At 48.6% G+C, this 20562-nt stretch overlaps 2 protein-coding genes across 4 annotated transcripts in view; both read left to right on the forward strand.

The window, feature by feature from the left end:
* Positions 1-9080, forward strand: part of LOC139256817 (ubiquitin-associated and SH3 domain-containing protein A-like) — a gene marked incomplete at its 5' end in the record, with an annotated part of 52852 nt that extends 43772 nt beyond the window's left edge. The window contains one exon of the mRNA XM_070874325.1: positions 8848-9080. Coding sequence (XP_070730426.1) covers positions 8848-8985 — 138 coding nt within the window. The remainder of the gene's footprint in view (positions 1-8847) is intronic.
* Positions 9081-13852: 4772 nt separating this feature from the next.
* The window catches only part of hsf2bp (heat shock transcription factor 2 binding protein), a 121084-nt gene continuing 114374 nt past the window's right edge, over positions 13853-20562 (forward strand). For 2 of the 3 annotated variants that reach the window (XM_070874322.1, XM_070874324.1), the window contains exons 1-2: positions 13853-14175; positions 17539-17658. In XM_070874322.1, the coding sequence (XP_070730423.1) occupies positions 14131-14175; positions 17539-17658 (165 nt within the window). In that variant the 5' untranslated portion in view covers positions 13853-14130. The remainder of the gene's footprint in view (positions 14176-17538; positions 17659-20562) is intronic. The other variant, XM_070874323.1, reaches the window with a different exon arrangement.

Genomic DNA, 20562 nt, shown 5'->3' on the forward strand with positions numbered 1-20562 from the left:
GAAATCATGCTTGCCAAATCTAGAATTTTTTAACGAGTAGAGTTGACAAGGGGGAGCCAGTGGATGTGGTGTACTTAGAAACATAGAAAATAGGTGCAGGAATAGGCCATTCGGCCTTTCGAGCTTGCACCACCATTCAATATCATGGCTGCTTATTCATCTCTGTACCCCTTTCCTGCTTTTTCTCCATACCCCTTGATCCCTTTAGCCACAAGGGCCATACCTAACTCCCTCTTGAATATATCCAATGAACTGGCATCAACATCTCTCTGCGATAGGGAATTCCACAAGTTAGCAACTCTCTGAATGAAGAAGGTTCTCCTCATCTCAGTCGTAAATGGCTTACCCCTCATCCTTAGACTATGTCCCCTAGTTCTGGACTTCCCCAACATCGGGAACATTCTTCCTGCATCTAACCTGTCCAATCCCGTCAGAATTTTATATGTTTCTATGCGATCCCCTCTCATGCTTCTAAACTCCAGTGAATACAGGCCTAGTCGATCCAGTCTCTCCTCATATGTCAGTCCTGCCATCCCGGGAATCAGTCTGGTGAACCTTCGCTGCATTCCCTCAATAGCAAGAACGTCCTTCCTCAGATTAGGAAACCAAAACTGAACACAATATTCCAGGTGAGGCCTCACCAAGGCTTTGTACAATTGCCATAAAACCTCCCTGCTCCTATACTCAAAACCCCTAGCTATGAAGGCCGACCATTTGCCTTCTTCACCGCCTGTTGTACCTGCATGCCAACTTTCAATAACTGGTGTACCATGACACCCAGGTCTCATTGCACCTCCCCTTTTCCTAATCTGCCGCCATTCAGATAATATTCTGCCTTCATGTTTTTGTCCCCAAAGTGGATAACCTCACATTTATCTACATTATACTGCATCTGCCATGCATTTGCCCACTCACCTAACCTGTCCAAGTCACCCTGCAGCCTCTTAGCATCCTCCACACAGCTCACAGCGCCACCCAGTTTAGTGTCATCTGCAAACTTGGAGATATTACACTCAATTCCTTCATCCAAATTATTAATGTATATTGTAAATAGCTGGGGTTCCAGCACTGAGCCCTGCGGCACCCCACTAGTCACTGCCTGCCATTCTGAAAAGGACCTGTTTATCCTGACTCTGTTTCCTGTCTGCCAACCAGTCCTCTATCCACGTCAGTACATTAACCCCAATACCATGTGCTTTAATTTTGCACACCAATCTCTTGTGTGGGAGCTTGTCAAAATCCTTTTGAAAGTCCAAATATACCACATCCACTGGTTCTCCCTTGTCCACTCTACTAGTTACATCCTCAAAAAATTCCAGAAGATTTGTCAAGCATGATTTCCCTTTCATAAATCCATATTGACTTGGACCGATCCTGTCACTGCTTTCCAAATACGCTGTTATTTCATCCTTAATAATTAATTCCAACATTTTCCCCACTACTGATGTCAGGCTAGCCAGTCTATAATTTCCCGTTTTCTCTCTCCCTCCCTTTTTAAAAAGTGAAGTTACATTAGCTACCCTCCAGTCCATCAGAACTGATCCAGAGTCGATAGACTGTTGGAAAATGATCACCAATGCATCCGCTATTTCTAGGGTCACTTCCTTAAGTACTCTGGGATTCAGATTATCAGGCCCCGGGGATTTATCGGCCTTCAATCCCATCAATTTCCCTAACACAATTTCCCGCCTAATAAGGATATCCTTCAGTTCCTCCTTCTCACTAGACCCTCTGTTCCCTAGTTCTTCCGGAAGGTTATTTGTGTCTTCCTTAGTGAAGACAGAACCAAAGTATTTGTTCAACTGGTCTGCCATTTTTTTGTTCCCCATTATAAATTCACCTGAATATGACTAAGTCTTCACTCGACTTTCAAAAGGCTTTTGACAAGATCCCACACAAGAGATTAGTGTGCAAAATTAAAGCACATGGTATTGGGGGTAATGTACGGATGTGGATAGAGAACTAGTTGGCAGACAGGAAGCAGAGAGTCGGGATAAACGGGTCCTTTTCAGAATAGCAGGCAGTGACTAGTGGACTACCGCAAGGTTCAGTACTGGGACCCCAGCTATTTACAATATACATTAATGATTTAGATGAAGGAATTGAGTGTAATATCTCCAAGTTTGCAGATGACACTCAGCTGGGTGGCAGTGTGAGCTGTGAGGAGGATGCTAAGATGCTGCAGGGTGACTTGGACAGGTTAGGTGAGTGGGCAAATATATGGCAGATGCGGTATAATGTAGATAAATGTGGTAAAAACAGGAAGGCAGATTATTATCTGAATGGTGACAGGTTAGTAAAAGGGGAGGTGCAACGAGACCTGGGTGTCATGGTACATCAGTCATTGAAAGTTGGCATACAGGTACAGCAGGCGGTGAAGACAGCAAATGGCATGTTGGCCTTCATAGCGAGAGGATTTGAGTATAGGAGCAGGGAGGTCTTACTACAGTTGTACCTCCTTGGTGAGGCCACACCTTGAATATTGTACACAGTTTTGGTCTTCTAATCTGAGGAAGGACATTCTTGCTATTGAGGGCGTGCAGCAAAGGTTCACCAGACTGATTCCCGGGTTGACAGGACTGACATATGAAGAAAGACTGGATCGACTAGGCTTATATTCAATGGAATTTAGAAGAATGAGAGGGGCTCTCATAGAAACATATAAAATTCTGACAGGATTGGACAGGTTAGATGCAGGCAGAATTTTCCCGATGTTGGGGAAGTCCAGAACCAGGGGTCACAGTCTAAGGATACGGGGTAAGCCACTTAGGACCAAGATGAGGAGAAAGTTCTTCACTCAGAGAGTTGTTAACCTGTGGAATTCTCTGCCAAAGAAAGTTGTTGAGGCCAGTTCATTAGATATATTCAAAAGGGAGTTAGATATGGCCCTTGCGGCTAAAGGGATCAAGGGGTATGGAGAGAAAGCAGGAATGGGCTACTGAGGTGAATGATCAGCCATGATCTTATTGAATGGTGGTGCAGGCTCGAAGGGCCAAATGGCCTACTCCTGCACCTATTTTCTATGTTTCTATGCTTCTGTGACTAATCTGATCATGGACTCAGCTCCACTTTCCCGCCCGCTCCCCATACCCCCTTATAGTCGAAGCAACTGTCTATTTCTGTCTTAAATTTATTCAATGTTCCAGCTTCCACAGCTATCTGAGGCAGAAAATTCCACAGATTTACAACCCTCTGAGATAAGAAATTTCTTCTCATCTCAGTTTTAAATGGGCGGCCCCTTATTCTAAGATAATGCCCTCTAGTTCTAGTCTCCCCTATCAGTGGAAACATCCTCGCTGCATCCACCTTGTCAAGCCCTCTCATAATCTTATACATTTCAATAAGATCACCTCTCATTGTTCTGAATTCCAATGAGTAGAGGTGAGAAAGTGTATTAAGTTAAAAGTATCTTTGTTTACACGACTACTTTACATATAGGAAACACCAGCTAAATTTTGAAATGAAGTAATGATCTCACTTGTCTGTCACTGATCAAGTTAATGCTCTATCGATGCAGAGAGAGATTATAATTGCTACCAACTGTGATTTCTGTCACTTACGGCGAAGTTAGGATGGGGGAACAGGAGCAAATTCCCAGCCGAAGGGAGGTGTCCAAGGAGCGGAGCAGAGCGGGAGGGTGGTTAAAAAGGCCAGTCGGGCCAGCAGACGCATACATCATTTTAAAGTCATACATTGTCCTCATTTTTATACCATCTTTTGATTTTATAATTATAATTAATGAGTAAGATGATGCCAAGTTGGGAAGCAGGAAAGTGGAGTTGGTTGAAGTCTCGGAGCTTCCTCCAGGAAATGGCGAGGGGTGGGAGATGAAAACTGAGATGCTGCAGTGCTGTCCCCGGCAGGGGCCCGGTTACAGGGGCCTGTCCCGGTTAGAGGGGCCCAGTTACAGGGACCCGGTTACAGGGACCTGACCCGGTTACAGGGGCCCAGTTACAGGGACCTGACCCAGTTACAGGAGCCCGATTACAGGGGCCCGGTTACAGGGATCCGGTTACAGGGACCCGGTTACAGATACACTGCTTTGGGTACTGTTGGGGGGGATGACTCATCAGGGGAGGGCAGCAGCAGACAAGTTCATGGCACCGTGGCTGGCTCTGTTGCACAGGAGGGCAGGAAAAAGAGTGGGAGAGCGATAGTGATAGGGGATTCAATTGTAAGGGGAATAGATAGGCGTTTCTGCGGCCTCAACCGAGACTCCAGGATGGTATGTTGCCTCCCTGGTGCAAGGGTCAAGGATGTCTCGGAAAGGGTGCAGGACATTCTAAAAAGGGAGGGAGAACAGCTAGTTGTCGTGGTGCACATTGGTACCAACGACATAGGTAAAAAAAGCGATGAGGTCCTACGAAACGAATTTAAGGAGCAAGGAGCTAAATTAAAAAGTAGGACCTCAAAAGTAGTAATCTCGGGATTGCTACCAGTGCCACGTGCTAGTCAGAGTAGGAATCGCAGGATAGCGCAGATAAATACGTGGCTTGAGCAGTGGTGCAGCAGGGAGGGATTCAAATTCCTGGGGCATTGGAACCGGTTCTGGGGGAGGTGGGACCAGTACAAACCGGACGGTCTGCACCTGGGCAGGACCGGAACCAATGTCCTAGGGGGATTGTTTGCTAGTGCTGTTGGGGAGAAGTTAAACTAATATGGCAGGGGGATGGGAACCAATGCAGGGAGACAAGGAAACAAAGAGGAGACAAAAGCAAAAGGCAGAAAGGAGATGAGGAAAAGTGGAGGGCAGAGAAACCCAAGGCAAAGAACAAAAAGGGCCACTGTACAGAAAAATTCTAAAAGGACAAAGGGTGTTAAAATAACAAGCCTGAAGGCTTTGTGTCTTAATGCAAGGAGTATCCGTAATAAGGTGGATGAATTAACTGTGCAAATAGATGTTAACAAATATGATGTGATTGGGATTACAGAGACGTGGCTCCAGGATGATCAGGGCTGGGAACTCAACATCCAGGGGTATTCAACATTCAGGAAGGATAGAATAAAAGGAAAAGGAGGTGGGGTAGCATTGCTGGTTAAAGAGATTAATGCAATAGTTAGGAAGGACATTAGCTTGGATGATGTGGAATCTATATGGGTAGAGCTGCAGAACACCAAATGGCAAAAAACGTTAGTGGGAGTTGTGTACAGACCTCCAAACAGTAGTAGTGATGTTGGGGAGGGCACCAAACAGGAAATTAGGGGTGCATGCAATAAGGGTGCAGCAGTTACAATGGGTGACTTTAATATGCACATAGATTGGGCTAACCAAACTGGAAGCAATACGGTGGAGGAGGATTTCCTGGAGTGCATAAGGGCTGGTTTTCTAGACCAATATGTTGAGGAACCAACGAGGGGGAAGGCCTTCTTAGACTGGGTGTTGTGTAATGAGAGAGGATTAATTAGAAATCTCGTTGTGCGAGGCCCCTTGGGGAAGAGTGACCATAATATGGTGGAATTCTGCATTAGGATGGAGAATGAAACAGTTAATTCAGAGACCATGGTCCAGAACTTAAAGAAGACTAACTTTGAAGGTATGAGGCGTGAATTGGCTAGGATAGATTGGCGAATGATACTTAAGGGGTTGACTGTGGATGGGCAATGGCAGACATTTAGAGACCGCATGCATGAACTACAACAATTGTACATTCCTGTCTGGCGTAAAAATAAAAAAGGGAAGGTGGCTCAACCGTGGCTATCAAGGGAAATCAGGGATAGTATTAAAGCCAAGGAAGTGGCATACAAATTGGCCAGAAATAGCAGCGAACCCGGGGACTGGGAGAAATTTAGAACTCAGCAGAGGAGGACAAAGGGTTTGATTAGGGCAGGAAAAATGGAGTTCGAGAAGAAGCTTACAGGGAACATTAAGACGGATTGGAAAAGTTTCCATAGATATGTAAAGAGAAAAAGGTTAGTAAAGACAAACGTAAGTCCCCTGCAGTCAGAATCAGGGGAAGTCATAACGGGGAACAAAGAAATGACGGACCAATTGAACAAGTACTTTGGTTCGGTATTCACTAAGGAGGACACTAACAACCTTCCGGATATAAAAGGGGTCAGAGGGTCGAGTAAGGAGGAGGAACTGAGGGAAATCATTATTAGTCGGGAAATTGTGTTGGGGAAATTGATGGGATTGAAGGCCGATAAATCCCCAGGGCCTGATGGACTGCATCCCAGAGTACTTAAGGAGGTGGCCTTGGAAATAGCGGATGCATTGACAATCATTTTTCAACATTCCATTGACTCTGGATCAGTTCCTATCGAGTGGAGGGTAACCAATATAACCCCACTTTTTAAAAAAGGAGGGAGAGAGAAAACAGGGAATTATAGACCGGTCAGCCTGACATCGGTAGTGGGTAAAATGATGGAATCAATTATTAAGGATGTCATAGCAGCGCATTTGGAAAGAGGTGACATGATAGGTCCAAGTCAGCATGGATTTGTGAAAGGGAAATCATGCTTGACAAATCTTCTGGAATTTTTTGAGGATGTTTCCAGTAGAGTGGACAAGAGAGAACCAGTTGATGTGGTATATTTGGACTTTCAGAACGCTTTCGACAAGGTCCCACACAAGAGATTAATGTGCAAAGTTAAAGCACATGGGATTGGGGGTAGTGTGCTGACATGGATTGAGAACTGGTTGTCAGACAGGAAGCAAAGAGTAGGAGTAAATGGGGACTTTTCAGAATGGCAGGCAGTGACTAGTGGGGTACCGCAAGGCTCTGTGCTGGGGCCCCAGCTGTTTACACTGTACATTAATGATTTAGACGAGGGGATTAAATGTAGTATCTCCAAATTTGCGGATGACACTAAGTTGGGTGGCAGTGTGAGCTGCGAGGAGGATGCTATGAGGCTGCAGAGCGACTTGGATAGGTTAGGTGAGTGGGCAAATGCATGGCAGATGAAGTATAATGTGGATAAATGTGAGGTTATCCACTTTGGTGGTAAAAACAGAGAGACAGACTATTATCTGACTGGTGACAGATTAGGAAAAGGGGAGGTGCAACGAGACCTGGGTGTCATGGTACATCAGTCATTGAAGGCTGGCATGCAGGTAGAGCAGGCGGTTAAGAAAGCAAATGGCATGTTGGCCTTCATAGCGAGGGGATTTGAGTACAGGGGCAGGGAGGTGTTGCTACAGTTGTACAGGGCCTTGGTGAGGCCACACCTGGAGTATTGTGTACAGTTTTGGTCTCCTAACCTGAGGAAGGACATTCTTGCTATTGAGGGAGTGCAACGAAGGTTCACCAGACTGATTCCCGGGATGGTGGGACTGAGCTATCAATAAAGACTGGATCAACTGGGCTTGTATTCACTGGAGTTCAGAAGAATGAGAGGGGACCTCATAGAAACGTTTAAAATTCTGATGGGTTTAGACAGGTTAGATGCAGGAAGAATGTTCCCAATGTTGGCTAAGTCCAGAACCAGGGGACACAGTCTAAGGATAAGGGGTAAGCCATTTAGGACCGAGATGAGGAGAAACTTCTTCACCCAGAGAGTGGTGAACCTGTGGAATTCTCTACCACAGAAAGTTGTTGAGGCCAATTCACTAAATATATTCAAAAAGGAGTTAGATGAAGTCCTTACTACTAGGGGGATCAAGGGGTATGGCAAGAAAGCAGGAATGGGGTACTGAAGTTGCATGATCAGCCATGAAATCATTTAATGGCGGTGCAGGCTAGAAGGGCCGAATGGCCTACTCCTGCACCTATTTTCTATGTTTCTACCTGACCCGGTTACAGGGGGCCCGGTTACAGGGACCCGGTTATCGGGACCTGGCCCAGTTACAGGGACCCGGTTACAGGGGCCCGTACAGGGACCTGGCCCAGTTACAGGGACCCGGTTACAGGGGCCCAGTTACAGGGGCCCGGTTACAGGGACCCGGTTACAGGGACCCGGTTACAGGGACCTGGTTGCAGGGACCTGGCCCAGTTACAGGGGCCCAGTTACAGGGGCCCGGTTACAGGGACCCGGTTACAGGGACCTGGTTGCAGGGACCTGGCCCAGTTACAGGGACCCGGTTACAGGGGCCCGGTTACAGGGACCCAACCCGGTTACAGGGGCCCGGTTACAGGGGCCTGACCTGGTTACAGGGACCCGGTTACAGGGACCTGACCTGGTTACAGGGACCCGGTTATAGGGACCTGACCCGGTTACAGAGGCCCGGTTACAGGTACCTGACCTGGTTACAGGGACCCGGTTACAGGGGCCCGGTTTCAGGGACCTGACCTGGTTACAGGGATCCGGTTACAGGGGCCCGGTTACAGGGACCCGGTTACAGGGGCCCGGTTACAAGGACCTGACCCGGTTACAGGGACCCGGTTACAGGGACCTGACCTGGTTACAGGGACCCGGTTACAGGGGCCCAGTTACAGGGACCTGACCCGGTTACAGGGACCCGGTTACAGGGGCCCAGTTACAGGGACCTGACCCGGTTACAGGGACCCAGTTACAGGGACCTGACCTGGTTACAGGGACCCGGTTACAGGGGCCCGGTTACAGGGACCTGACCTGGTTACAGGGACCCGGTGACAGGGGCCCAGTTACAGGGACCTGACCCGGTTACAGGGGCCCGGTTACAGGGACCCGGTTACAGGGACCGGTTACAGGGGCCCGCTTACAGGAGCCCGCTTACAAGGGCCCAGTTACAGGGGCCCGCTTCCAGGGACCTGACCCGGTTACAGGGGCAATTCCCATTCTCAATGTGCTCACAAACAAGAATGTGACATGAAGATCTTTAATTTATTGAGAGAGATGGTTAAAGACCATTCAGCAGAAATATGATTTTTTTTAATGTACAGTTTATATTGTGAGCTCATGTTGTGTAATAATTGCCGTTTGATGCAGATTCCTGCTCTCGGGTTGTGCTGCTGTGAAGAAGTTAAAGAAACAAAGAAGTGGCAAATGATTGAACCCCCAGTGCGGACCCTGACTCATGGACCTAACCCAGCCTTTAGCTGGAAAGATACAATACTGCAAATTTAAGGACATTATTTTGGAAACATGTTCCAATCTTCACACACCTGGGTAAATACAGTGGTTAAATAACAGAAATCTAACTTGGTTATAACAGTTAATGAAAGTCGTCTTGAACAATGGAACGGCAAGATATTTAGGATCATTTTGAAATTTGAATCCTAACCTTAACCTGGCATTCATCTGAAACCAGGTTTTTATTAAAACATAATTCAACATCAATACAACTAGTGTTTTACTGAGTAGATACGGTTTGATTTTGTTTACAGTGAAGTTACTGCAAAAGGTAGCATTATAGCTTCAAAATGGAAAATGTTGTAAATTGAAATGTTAGTGCAAAAGTGAATTCAGATTCATCATCATAGGCAGTCCCTCGAAATCAAGACTTGCTTCCACTCTAAAAGCGAGTTCTCAGGTGGCTGTACAATCCAATATGGGAATTACAGTCTCTGTCACAGGTGGGACAGACAGTGGTTGCGGGAAAGGGTGGGTGGGGAGTCTGGTTTGCCACACGCTCCTTCCGTTGCCCACGCTTGCTTTCTGCATGCTCTCGGCGACGAGACTCGAGGTGCTCAGCGCCCTCCCGGATGCTCTTCCTCCACTTAGGGCAGTCTTTGGCCAGGGACTCCCAGGTGTCGGTGGGGATGTTGCACTTTATCAGGGAGGCTTTGAGAGTGTCCTTGAAACGTTTCCTCTGCCCACCTTTGACTTGTTTTCTGTGTTGGAGTAGAGCGCTTGCTTTGGGTGTCTCGGGCCATGCGGACAATGTGGCCTGCCCAGAAGAGCTGGTCGAGTGCGGTCAGTGCTTCGATGCTGGGGATGTTGGCCTGAGCGAGAACACTGATATTGGATTTGCAGAGTCTTGTGGAGACAGCGCTGGTGGTACTTCTCCAGCGATTTGAGGTGTCTACTGTATATAGTTCATGTATCTGAGCCATATAGGAGGGCAGGTAGACCCCAAGCTTGGTGCCAGATTTGAGGGCCTGGTCTTCAAACACTCTCTTCCTCAGGCGACCGAAGGCTGCACTGGCACACTGGAGGCTGTGTTGGACCTCGTCGTTGAATTCAGATTAGTGCTGTGAAAGAGTGGGGATGCTGTTTGCCGTGTATTTGCAGCATTACTAAAGTATTTTGAGCCGTGCCAAAGACAGAATATTTGGGCAAGATAGACTATGTCAGAAGGGAGGAGGTGTAACCTTTTTTGTCCAGAGATAATCTGCCTGCTGTGGCAAGAGATATTAGCACAACAGCAATAAATAAACACTGGCATTTATATAGTGCCTTTCATGACCGCAGGACATCCCAACATGCTTTACAGCCAATGAAGAACTTTTGAAGTGTAGTCACTGTTGTAATGTGGGAAACGCAGCAGCCAATTTGCGCACAGCAAGCTCCCACACACAGCAATGTGATAATGAGCAGTTAATCTGTTTTAGTGATGTTGGTTGAGGGATAGATATTGGCCCAGGACACCGGGGATAACTCGCCTGCTCTTTTAAGAACACAAGAAATAGGAGCAGGAGTCGGCCATTCGGCCCCTCGAGCCTGCTCCGCCATTCAATAAGATCATGGCTGATCTTCGACATCGACTCCACTTTCCTGCTCCATCCCCATATCCCTTGATTCCCTTAATATCCAAAAAGCTATCGATCTCAGCCTTGAATATACTCAACGACTGAGCCTCCACAGCCCTCTGAGGCAGAGAATTCCAAAGATTCGCAACCCTCTGAGTGAAGAAATTCCTCCTCAGCTCAGTCCTAAATGGCCAACCCCTTATCCTGAGACTGTGACCCCTGGTTCTAGACTCCCCAGCCCAGGGGAAATAGCCTCACCAATACCCGGTCAAGCCCTGTAAGAATTTTGTATGTTTCAATGAGATCACCTCATTCTTCTAAACTCTAGAGAATATAGGCCTAGTCTGCTCAATCTCTCCTTGTAGGACAATCCCTCCATCCCAGGAATCAGTCTGGTGAACCCTCGTTGCACTCCCTCTGTGGCAAGTATATCCTTCCTTCGGTAAGGAGACAAAGAATCATAGAAATTTACAGCATGGAGGGAGGCCATTTCGGCCCATCGTGTCCGCGCCGGCCGACAAAGAGCTATCCAGCTTAATCCCACTTAGCAGCTCTCGGTCCGTAGCCATGTAGGTTACGGCACTTCAAGTGCACATCCGAGTACTTTTTAAATATGGTGAGGGTTTCAGGCATGAGTTCCAGACCCCCACCACCCTCTAGGTGAATACATTTCACCTTAAATCTCCTCTAAATATTCTACCAATTACTTTAAATCTATGCCTCCTGGTTGTTGACTCCTCTGCTAAGGGAAACAGATCCTTCCTATCCACTCTATCCAGGCCCCTCATAATTTTATACACCTCAATCAGGTCTCCTCTCAGCCTCCTCTGTTCCAAAGAAAACAAACCCAGCCTATCCAATCTTTCCTCGTAGCCAAAATTCTCCAGTCCAGGCAACATCCTCGGAAATCTCCTCTGCACATTTTCCATTGTAGGAAAATCACATCTTTCCTGTAATGTGGTGACCAGAACTGCACACAGTACTCCAGCTGTGGCCTAACTAGTGTCTTATACAGTTCAAGCATAACCTCCCTGCTCTTGTATTCCATGCCTTGACTAATAAAGGCAAGTATTCCGTATGCCTACTTAACCACCTTATCTACCTGGCCTGCTACCTTCAGGGATCTGTGGACCTGCACTCCAAGGTCCCTTTGTACCTGTACACTTCTCAGTGTCTTACCATTTAATGTGTATTCCCTTGCCTTGTTAGACCTCCCCAAATACATTACCTCTTACTTTTCAGGATTGAATTCCATTTGCTGCTGTTCTGCCACCTGACCAGTACATTGATATCTTCCTGCAGTCTCCAGCTTTCTTCTTCATTATCAACCACACAGCCAATTTTTGTATCATCTGCAAACTTCTTAATCATACTCCCTATGTTCAAGTCTAAATCATTGATATATACCACAAAAAGCAAGGGACCTAGTATTGAGCCCTGCGGAACCCCATTGGAAACATCCTTCCAGTCACAAAAACATCCATCAACCATTACCCTTTGCTTCCTGCCTCTGAGCCAATTTTGGATCTAACTTGCCACTTTGCCCTGGTTCCCATGGGCTTTTACTTTCGTGACCAGTCTGCCATGTGGGACCTTAGCAAAAACTGCCCTCATCGACCCTCCTGGTTACCTCCTCAAAAAATTCAATCAAGTTAGTCAGACGCGACATTTCCTTAACAAATCTATGTTGACTGACCTTGATTAATCCATGTAATTAATTACTGCCCCTCCAATAGTGCAGTGCTCCCTCAGTACAGCCCCTCCGACAGTGCAGCGCTCCCTCAGTACTGCCCCTCCGATAGTGCGGAGATCCCTCAGTACTTCCCCTCCAACAGTGCAGCGCTCCCTCAGTACTGCTCCTCCGACAGTGCAGCCCTCCCTCACTACTGCCCTTCTGACAGTGTGGTGCTCCCTCAGTACTGCCCCTCCGACAGTGCGACGCTCCCTCAGTACTGCCCCTCTGACAGTGCGGCACTCCCTCAGTACTGCCCTGGGAATGTGGGGCTGGAGCTTTGTGACATAGAGATGAGAGAGCTGCTCACTGAGCCCATCCTCTGTCACCGAGCTACAGAGGCTGAAGTCCAGGACATAGTCGACGTATTTACTAAGGCGTACAGAAACATGGACCTTATGCTAAACATCTCAGACAAAGGTCCTCCACCAGCCTGTCCTCACCACACAGCACTGCCCCCCAGTCATCAAGATCCACGGCGCAGCCCTGGACAACGTGGACCACTTCCCATACCTCGGGAGCCTCTTATCAACAAGGGCCTTTGGCTGCCTGAGGAAAAGAGTGCTTGAAGTCCAGGCCCTCAAATCCACCACCAAGCTCATGGTCTACAGGGCTGTAGTGATAGCCGCCCTCCTGTATGGCTCAGAGACGTGGACTATATACAGCAGACTCCTCAAATCGCTGGAGAAATACCACCAACGATGTCTCCGCAGATCCTGCAAATCCCCTGGGAGGACAGATGCACCAACGTTAGCGTCCTTGACCAGGCCAACATCCCCAGCATAAGAAGCACTGACCACACTTGAGCAGCTCCGCTGAGCAGGCCACATTGTCCGCATGCCAGACACAAGACTCCCAAAGCAAGCGCTCTACTCAGAACTCCTTTATGGCAAACGAGCCAAAGGTGGGCAGAGGAAACGTTACAAGGACACCCTCAAAGCCTCCCTGATAAAGTGCAACATCCCCACTGACACCTGGGAGTCCCTGGCCAGAGACTGCCCTAAGTGGAGGAAGTGCATCCAGGAGGGCGCTGAGCACCTCGAGTCTCGTCACCGAGAGCATGCAGAAATCAAGCACAGGCAGCGGAAAGAGTGTGCGGCAAACCAGACCCACTCTCCCTTTCCCTCAACCACTGTCTGCCCCACCTGTGACAGAGACTGTAATTCCCGTATTGGACTGTTCAGTGACCCCAGGACTGGTGTTAGAGCGGGAGCCACACTCCATCCCCAGGGGCCGCCTGCGGTGGTCAGGGTGAGGGTGAGGGTGGGCCCCACAGCCCCCGGGTTATCCTTGGTCTCCCGGGGCTGGGCCTGACACAAACATCACCATCCAAAGCCCCGAGCTATCGCTCCCTGTCCCTGCCGCATCCACTCACCCGGCCCTGTCCCTAAGCAACAGCCAGAGGCCAGCAGACAGCCCAGGTCCCGCCCCCCGCCCGGCACAGGCCCCGCCCCCGGCACCGGTCCCTCAACCAGCCCTGAGCAACGGCCAGAGGCCAGCAGACAGCCCGCTCCCGCTCCTCGCCTAGGCCCCGCCCCCCGCCCGGCACAGGCCCCGCCCCCAGCACAGGTCCCTCAACCAGCCCTGAGCAACGGCCAGAGGCCAACAGACAGCCCAGGTCCCGCCCCCCGCCCGGCACAGGCCCCGCCCCCAGCACCGGTCCCTCAACCAGCCCTGAGCAACGGCCAGAGGCCAGCAGACAGCCCAGGTCCCGCCCCCCGCCCGGCACAGGCCCCGCCCCCGGCACCGGTCCCTCAACCAGCCCTGAGCAACGGCCAGAGGCCAGTGTACTGCCCGCTCCCGCTCCTCGCCCAGGCCCCGCCCCCCGCCTCACAGCTCGCGGGGACCATGAGACGCTCGATGGCGGCGCGCGGAGCCAGGATACGGACTGAGGTAAATATAGAGAATCGGGAATACCGGGATAGGGAGATTGGGAATACCGGGAATACAAGGATAGGGAGAGTGGGAAAACTGGGAATACCGGGATAGGGAGATTGGGAATACCGGAAATACAAGGATAGGGAGAGTGGGAAAACCGGGATAGGGAGAGCGGGAATACCGGGGTAGGAAGAGCAGGAATACTGGGATTGGGAGAGTGCGAATACCGGGGTAGGGAGAGTGGAAAAACTGATAGGGAGAGCGGGAAAACTGGGAATAGCAGGGTAGGGAGAGGGGGGAAACTGGGAATACTGAGATAGGGAGAGTGTGAAAACTGGGAATATCGGGATAGGGAGAGTGGGAAAACAGGGAATACTGGCATAGGGAGTGTGGGGAAACCGTGATAGGTAGAGCGGGAAAACTGGGAATACCGAGATAGGTGAAGCGGGAATACCACGATAGGGAGAGTGTGAATACCAGGATAGAGAGCATGGGAAAACCGGGATAGAGAGTTTGAGAAAACCGGGATAGAGAGCGCGGGGAATACCGGGATAGAGAGAGCGGGAAAACCGAGATAGAGAGCGGGAATACCGGGATAGAGAGAGCAGAAAAATCAGGATGGGGAGCGGGAAAACTGCAATACCAGGATAGGGAGAGCGGGAAAACCAGGATAGAGAACGGGAAAACCGGGAGAGAGATAGCAACAATACCGGGATTGTGAGGGCGGGAATACCGGGATCGTCAGCATCGTAGGCGGTCCCTCGAACGAGGATGACTTGCTTCCACAAGAGTTCACAGATATTTCAATAAAGGACCCGATGTTCCAGTCCTGACACCAATTGAGGGGGTGGAAGATGCCTCGGCGTGGATTTTTGTAACGTGTGGTGGCCACACCAGCCACCACACGGGCTCGACAGAGCTAGGTCTTTAGAGAGAGTGGGAATACCGGGATAGAGAGAGCCAGAATACCAGGATAGAGAGAGCAGGAATACCGGGATAGGGATAGCGGGAATACTGAGATAGGGATAGTGGGTATACCGGGATAGGGATAGTGGGAATATTGGGATAGGGAGAGTGGGAATATTGGGATAGGGAGAGTGGGATTACTGGGATAGAGAGAGCAGGAATATCGGGATAGGGAGGGTGGGAATATCGGGATAGGGAGAATGGGGTATCCCAGGATAGATAGAGTGGGAAATCCGGGATATAGAACGGGTATCCCGCTTTTGTTTGGTACGGTTATCAAGGAGCTGAGGCAGGTAAATGGAGTTAAGGTCCAGTTCAGCCAAGTTCTAATTGAATAGCTCGAGGGGCTGAATGGCCTCCTATGTTCCCGTGTTGCTAATAATTCAACTTTGAATAAGGGAAAACTGGGTAATGTGGAAGAACAAAGGGATTTGGAGCTCAGATTGAAATTGAAATTTTCACGACAAATCAATAGATTTTTGTTTGCGGAGGGTATCAAGATATAGGAACATCTGATATAGAGTTAAGGTACAAATCAACCATCATCTAATAGAATAGTGGAGCAGACCTGAGTAGCTCAATGGCCTCCATTTGTTCCTGTGTCATCCCTTATGTCCTATTTGCAGAGCAGCTACATGGAGTATATGTACTCAGCATTACTATTTCAGTTTCACTGCCAATCCATCCCGGAAGTTGCTGTGGGGCTGCTATACAGTGGGCTCCCCATCCTACATTCAACTACTGTGGTATGCTCCAATGGCCTATGGAGGATGCTTAGTGCAGAAAGACAGATAGGCAGCGCCACTAACTGAACCGAGATATTCTGATGGCAGTAGCTGTGTTTAGGCCTAAGGCAGGACTGAGGCCGAAACATGTTGGAAGCAGGGACTGACTCCGGGGACACAGGGTAGGAGCACAGCAAAGTAGGCAGGACAGGAAATGTAGGTTGTGCTGCGCAGCGTAACAAGGCAAACTGAAATAACAGCCTATCTTTTAACAGTTGCACATGTATGCTCCAAACGCAAAACAAATAATTACCGCAAATGTGGCTTCACATTATTGACCCACATTCAGACACCTGACATCTCCACCTCCCCCCCCCCCGCCAACCAGTGACTGTGGTCACATCTGACCCCGGCCCATCGCCCTGTGCTCACCTCTGACCCCGGCCCATCGCCCTGTGCTCACCTCTGACCCCGGCCTGTGATATATTCACAATTCACAGAGCACAGCACACACAGCTCCTAACATGGCAGGCAGCTCTCTCGGAAGCCTCCGGAAATCTGCCTGGTTCTGTTTATTATTAACCCTGCATTTGCAGTACACAATACGTCCACATCCACAGTGTGGAGCTACAAACATTACAAGCTTACAGACATTACACATCTCCCTCCTTAATGAAGAAGCCATCATAACAAACATCATACATAACTTTCATGTTTATACATACACAGGATATAAACTTATTTATTTTTTCCATATTTTCAAATTTAACTTTACCACAATTTCTGTTTCGAAAAGGATACCTTCGCTCTCGAACAGAACCTTCCAAACATAGTGTCGATTTCACACTCATTCGAGGCTCATCCTGAGGAATGTTTTCCTCCACAGAATTTCCTTGATTTTCATTTGAACTCACTCGAACTTCAGGCTCTTTGTTTTCCTGACTCGGACTCAGACTTTCATTCTGATTCTCTCCTGGATTTGTTTCCAGTACATTGGATTTAGGATTTGCTACTGGTGTATCAAAACTATCTGATGAGTCAGAAATAATTGAATCATTCCCACCTTCAACTCCTTCCATGTCTGTAGGTAAAATATGATCAAGATGGAACAAACCGAACCTGTCCATTATCAAACACCTTTACCAAATATATGCGAGGACCACATATCTTCACCACTCTTCCTGGTAACCACTTTAACCATTTATGGTGATGGTTCTTCACTCTCACCTTCTGGTTTAATTTCACACTTCTCTCTTTTACTCTTGTGTAAGGGGTGGTTTGCCGGGGGTCAGCTTTCCCTTCTGACCTTATATGAGCGGTTCCGAATCGCTCCCACACCCTTGGTTCTAGACACTGGAATTATGAAGGGACGGTGACAGACTTGGACAGACAATCGGTTTCAAGGTAGGAAGCAGGTATGGCTTTATTGTGTTTAAAAAGAAGTAAAAGGCACACCTTTAATAACACACACAGACCAATACACACTGAGGGGTACAACACATTGAATAAAATGTCAAATTGCAGCCTGTGGGGAAAAGAATACTGCTTAAACTCTAAATGGGGTAAAGAGGAGAATGCAGATACATTTACACAAGTTATCCCAGCCTCCCTCCTCCAATTCCCCTAACTAACTAAGTTATAGCTCTGTGGGTTCAGGGGCCATGCTCACCAATCCCCTTTTTGACAGTTGCCGGTGAATCGCGGTTTCGGGGTTCGCTGCACTTGGCCTTCTAGGCGAGCCGTATCCCGGTCGGAGGAGAGGACTTCGGACTGCGTAGTCTTCGGTTGGGGTGCGTCCGTTGATGCGGTAAGTTGCGTTTTGGATGTATGGGGTAAGTACCCACTTTCTTTGGTTAGGAATAGTTTTAGTTAGTCCCTTTTAGTAATTTCTCACCCGTTGGTCGTTCCGAAGTAGATTGTAGAGTGGAAATAAGTGTCGATTCTTCGGTTTTTGCTGAGTTGGTTTTGGTTGGTCGTTTCGCTGGTTGTGGTAGCCCGGGTTGTCAATTTGGTTGCTGACAACCTTCCATTTCGTGGGCCTCGTGCTCGGTCGGTCCTTGATGATTTCTTGTAGTTTCCTTCACTACTCCATTTCTTTGTGTCCTGCTTTCTGTGTTCTGCTAGCTTTTAGTTCTGCTAGTTTTGAGTTCTGCTAGTTTTCCTGTGTTCTGCTAGCTTTTAGTTCTGCTCCTCCTTGTAAAAACTGGGGGATAGATATATCCCAAAAAAAAGCTCCGTTATCTCCTATCAAATCTAGCTCAGTTCTTTGTTTCGATTTTTCAGCCAGCTAACTGAAACTTGATTAAGTGGTTTTAATCTGTCGTTAATAGGCTTTTTGAAGTTGGTGAGCTCTCCATTGTGCTAGTCTGACCTGAGCCAGATATTTCTATGCCTGTTGAAAAGGTGTTGGAATATGTATGTGACATTTGGGTCCTCCGGGTGCAGTGATAAATGTTTCTTCCATCGTTGATTGTTTAAATGCTAATGTTTTCAAGGGGCAAATTTCGAGGGTATACAGTTCCCAGACAATTTGAATAGTTCCAATGTCCAAACTGGCCCTTTAGATATTGACCCCACCCCTTTTCTTGCAGACCCAACATACACCTTTTAAAAATCCCAAATTCGATTAAAGTTTGTAGTTTCTTCCATGTGCACTTTAGGATTTCAAACTTTCTGGTAGATAGTTCCAAATTAAATTCCCTTTCCTATGAGTCCAAACACTGGGGGGGGGGGGGGTCTCCATGAATGCACCCCCTTTTATGCCCTGCAGGACTCGTCTGCCCCTTTAAAATTCATTTGTGTCCCAAAGTTTTCCTTCCATTTTAAAAGTCCAGAAAGGGATTCTTCTCCTCTGCAGGGGAAAGGTACCTGGAATCTTTGCGAGATATTGGTAAATTCTACATTCCCCCCTGTGATACCATATCACTTATGGTATCATTCTTCGAGGTGAGCAAAGTTCCTGACTCCCAAGGGATAACCTTCCCCGTAAATTAGCTAAACTAATACCCAAAATGCATTACACTTATGCAACATCACCATAGATGCACACTTTTCCCTTTACAGGGTACAAACTTTTTACATACCCTCCCAGCTTGGAGGGGGTTCAATCACTACAATTGCATTTCAGCACAGTTACATTTCATTTCAGTTACATTATATTCACCAGCATATAGGCAACGTACAACCACATTACAGAAGGAAAAAAAACCTAGATTAAAACTAAACAACATCAGTTGGTCTCCTGAGGTTTGTCCATCACCCGGTAATGTCTAGATCCTGCCCTTGAGAACTGCTCTCAGGCTGGCTGACACACAAGACAAACTCAAAATAATCACCTAAACATTACTGCAACATTAACTTCAATTCTAAACTAAACCTTAAAATGTAAAATGGTGCAGTCAGCTGCCTTAAACTAAAATTAGAGCTATGTACAACCGCCACCCGTCTCCGGGTGGCCTGGTTAGTCCCTGTCAGGCCCATGCCTTGTGCGGCCTGATAGCTGCCTGGATGCTAGGGTTTCCCCGCAGCCGGTGAGCTGGAGACCCTTGTCTCTGGGACAGCTCGTTGCTACTGCTCCTGTGAGACCCTCACCGCTGGAGGCGGCTGGCTGGTGGTCCTTATTCTGAGCGGCCTCTGTACTTCTGACCTTCGGCCTTTCCTGTCGGGCTGCCCTTCTCCTAGGGTAGAATCGCTGAGGCTCAGATGCCGGTGACCACGGTATCTTTGGCCGTGGTGTACGGAGGGTCCTTCTCAGGGCTTGGGTTACTGGGGTTGCGTCCGAATCCCAAACGATGGGTGGGATAGCCCCTCCAGTACTGCAATTCACTGCCCCTATAGGCACAGTTTCTGAGCTGCCACATTCCCTGTGGGCCCTCCACCGTCGGGGGCGGCCAACGGAGGGTCCCTGTTCTGAGGACGGTTCACCCCTCCCGGCTGCCCTCTGTGGTTGGCTGACCCTGGGTTGTACAGCTTGCACTGGTTGATGTGGAACCACTTAGTACGGCGGGGCAGCTTTATGGCATAGACCATCGGGCTTGCCTTGTCCACAATGCTGTATGGCCCCATATATAATGCTTCAAAAACCCCGACCCGAGCATAGTTCCTCACCATGACCTGATCCCCTATCTCCCATTCATGGTGTTTACTGGGTTCTAGCAGCAATCGGTTACTCTGATGCTGTCTGCCCATGTTACTAGCAGCCTGCCAGTGAATCTGTTTGAGGCGTTCAAACAGGTTCCTGACAAACCGGTCCCGGTTCACCTCTCTGAGCTGACCTTCTGTGAGCACCGGGGCTAGGAATGGGTGGGGGTCCGCATGATCCGGCCAGTCATGAGCTCATATGGGGAATACCCGGTGCTCTTTGACTGGCTGGCTCGGATCCCCATTAGGACCAATGGTAAGACCTCCACCCACTTTTGGGGTGAGTCTCCCGTTTCCTTCCGCAGCCTTTCTTTAATGGTGCGGTTTAAACGCTCCACAATACCCGATGACTGTGGATTGTGGGCAACGTGCCATTTCCCCTCAATGCCGAGCACCTTAAGGGTTGCCTGCATTACCTGCCCGGTGAAATGGCTCCCCTGGTCCGACTCCACATACTGTGGGAGACCCCACCGGGAGAACACTTCCCTCACTAGAATCTTAGCTGTCCCTAGTGCGGTGGCTGTTCGGCAGGGGAAGGCTTCAACCCATTTTGAGAACACGTCCACCAGGA

The sequence above is a fragment of the Pristiophorus japonicus genome, unplaced genomic scaffold (genome assembly GCF_044704955.1).
Source record: "Pristiophorus japonicus isolate sPriJap1 unplaced genomic scaffold, sPriJap1.hap1 HAP1_SCAFFOLD_780, whole genome shotgun sequence".
Lineage (NCBI taxonomy): Eukaryota > Metazoa > Chordata > Chondrichthyes > Pristiophoridae > Pristiophorus > Pristiophorus japonicus.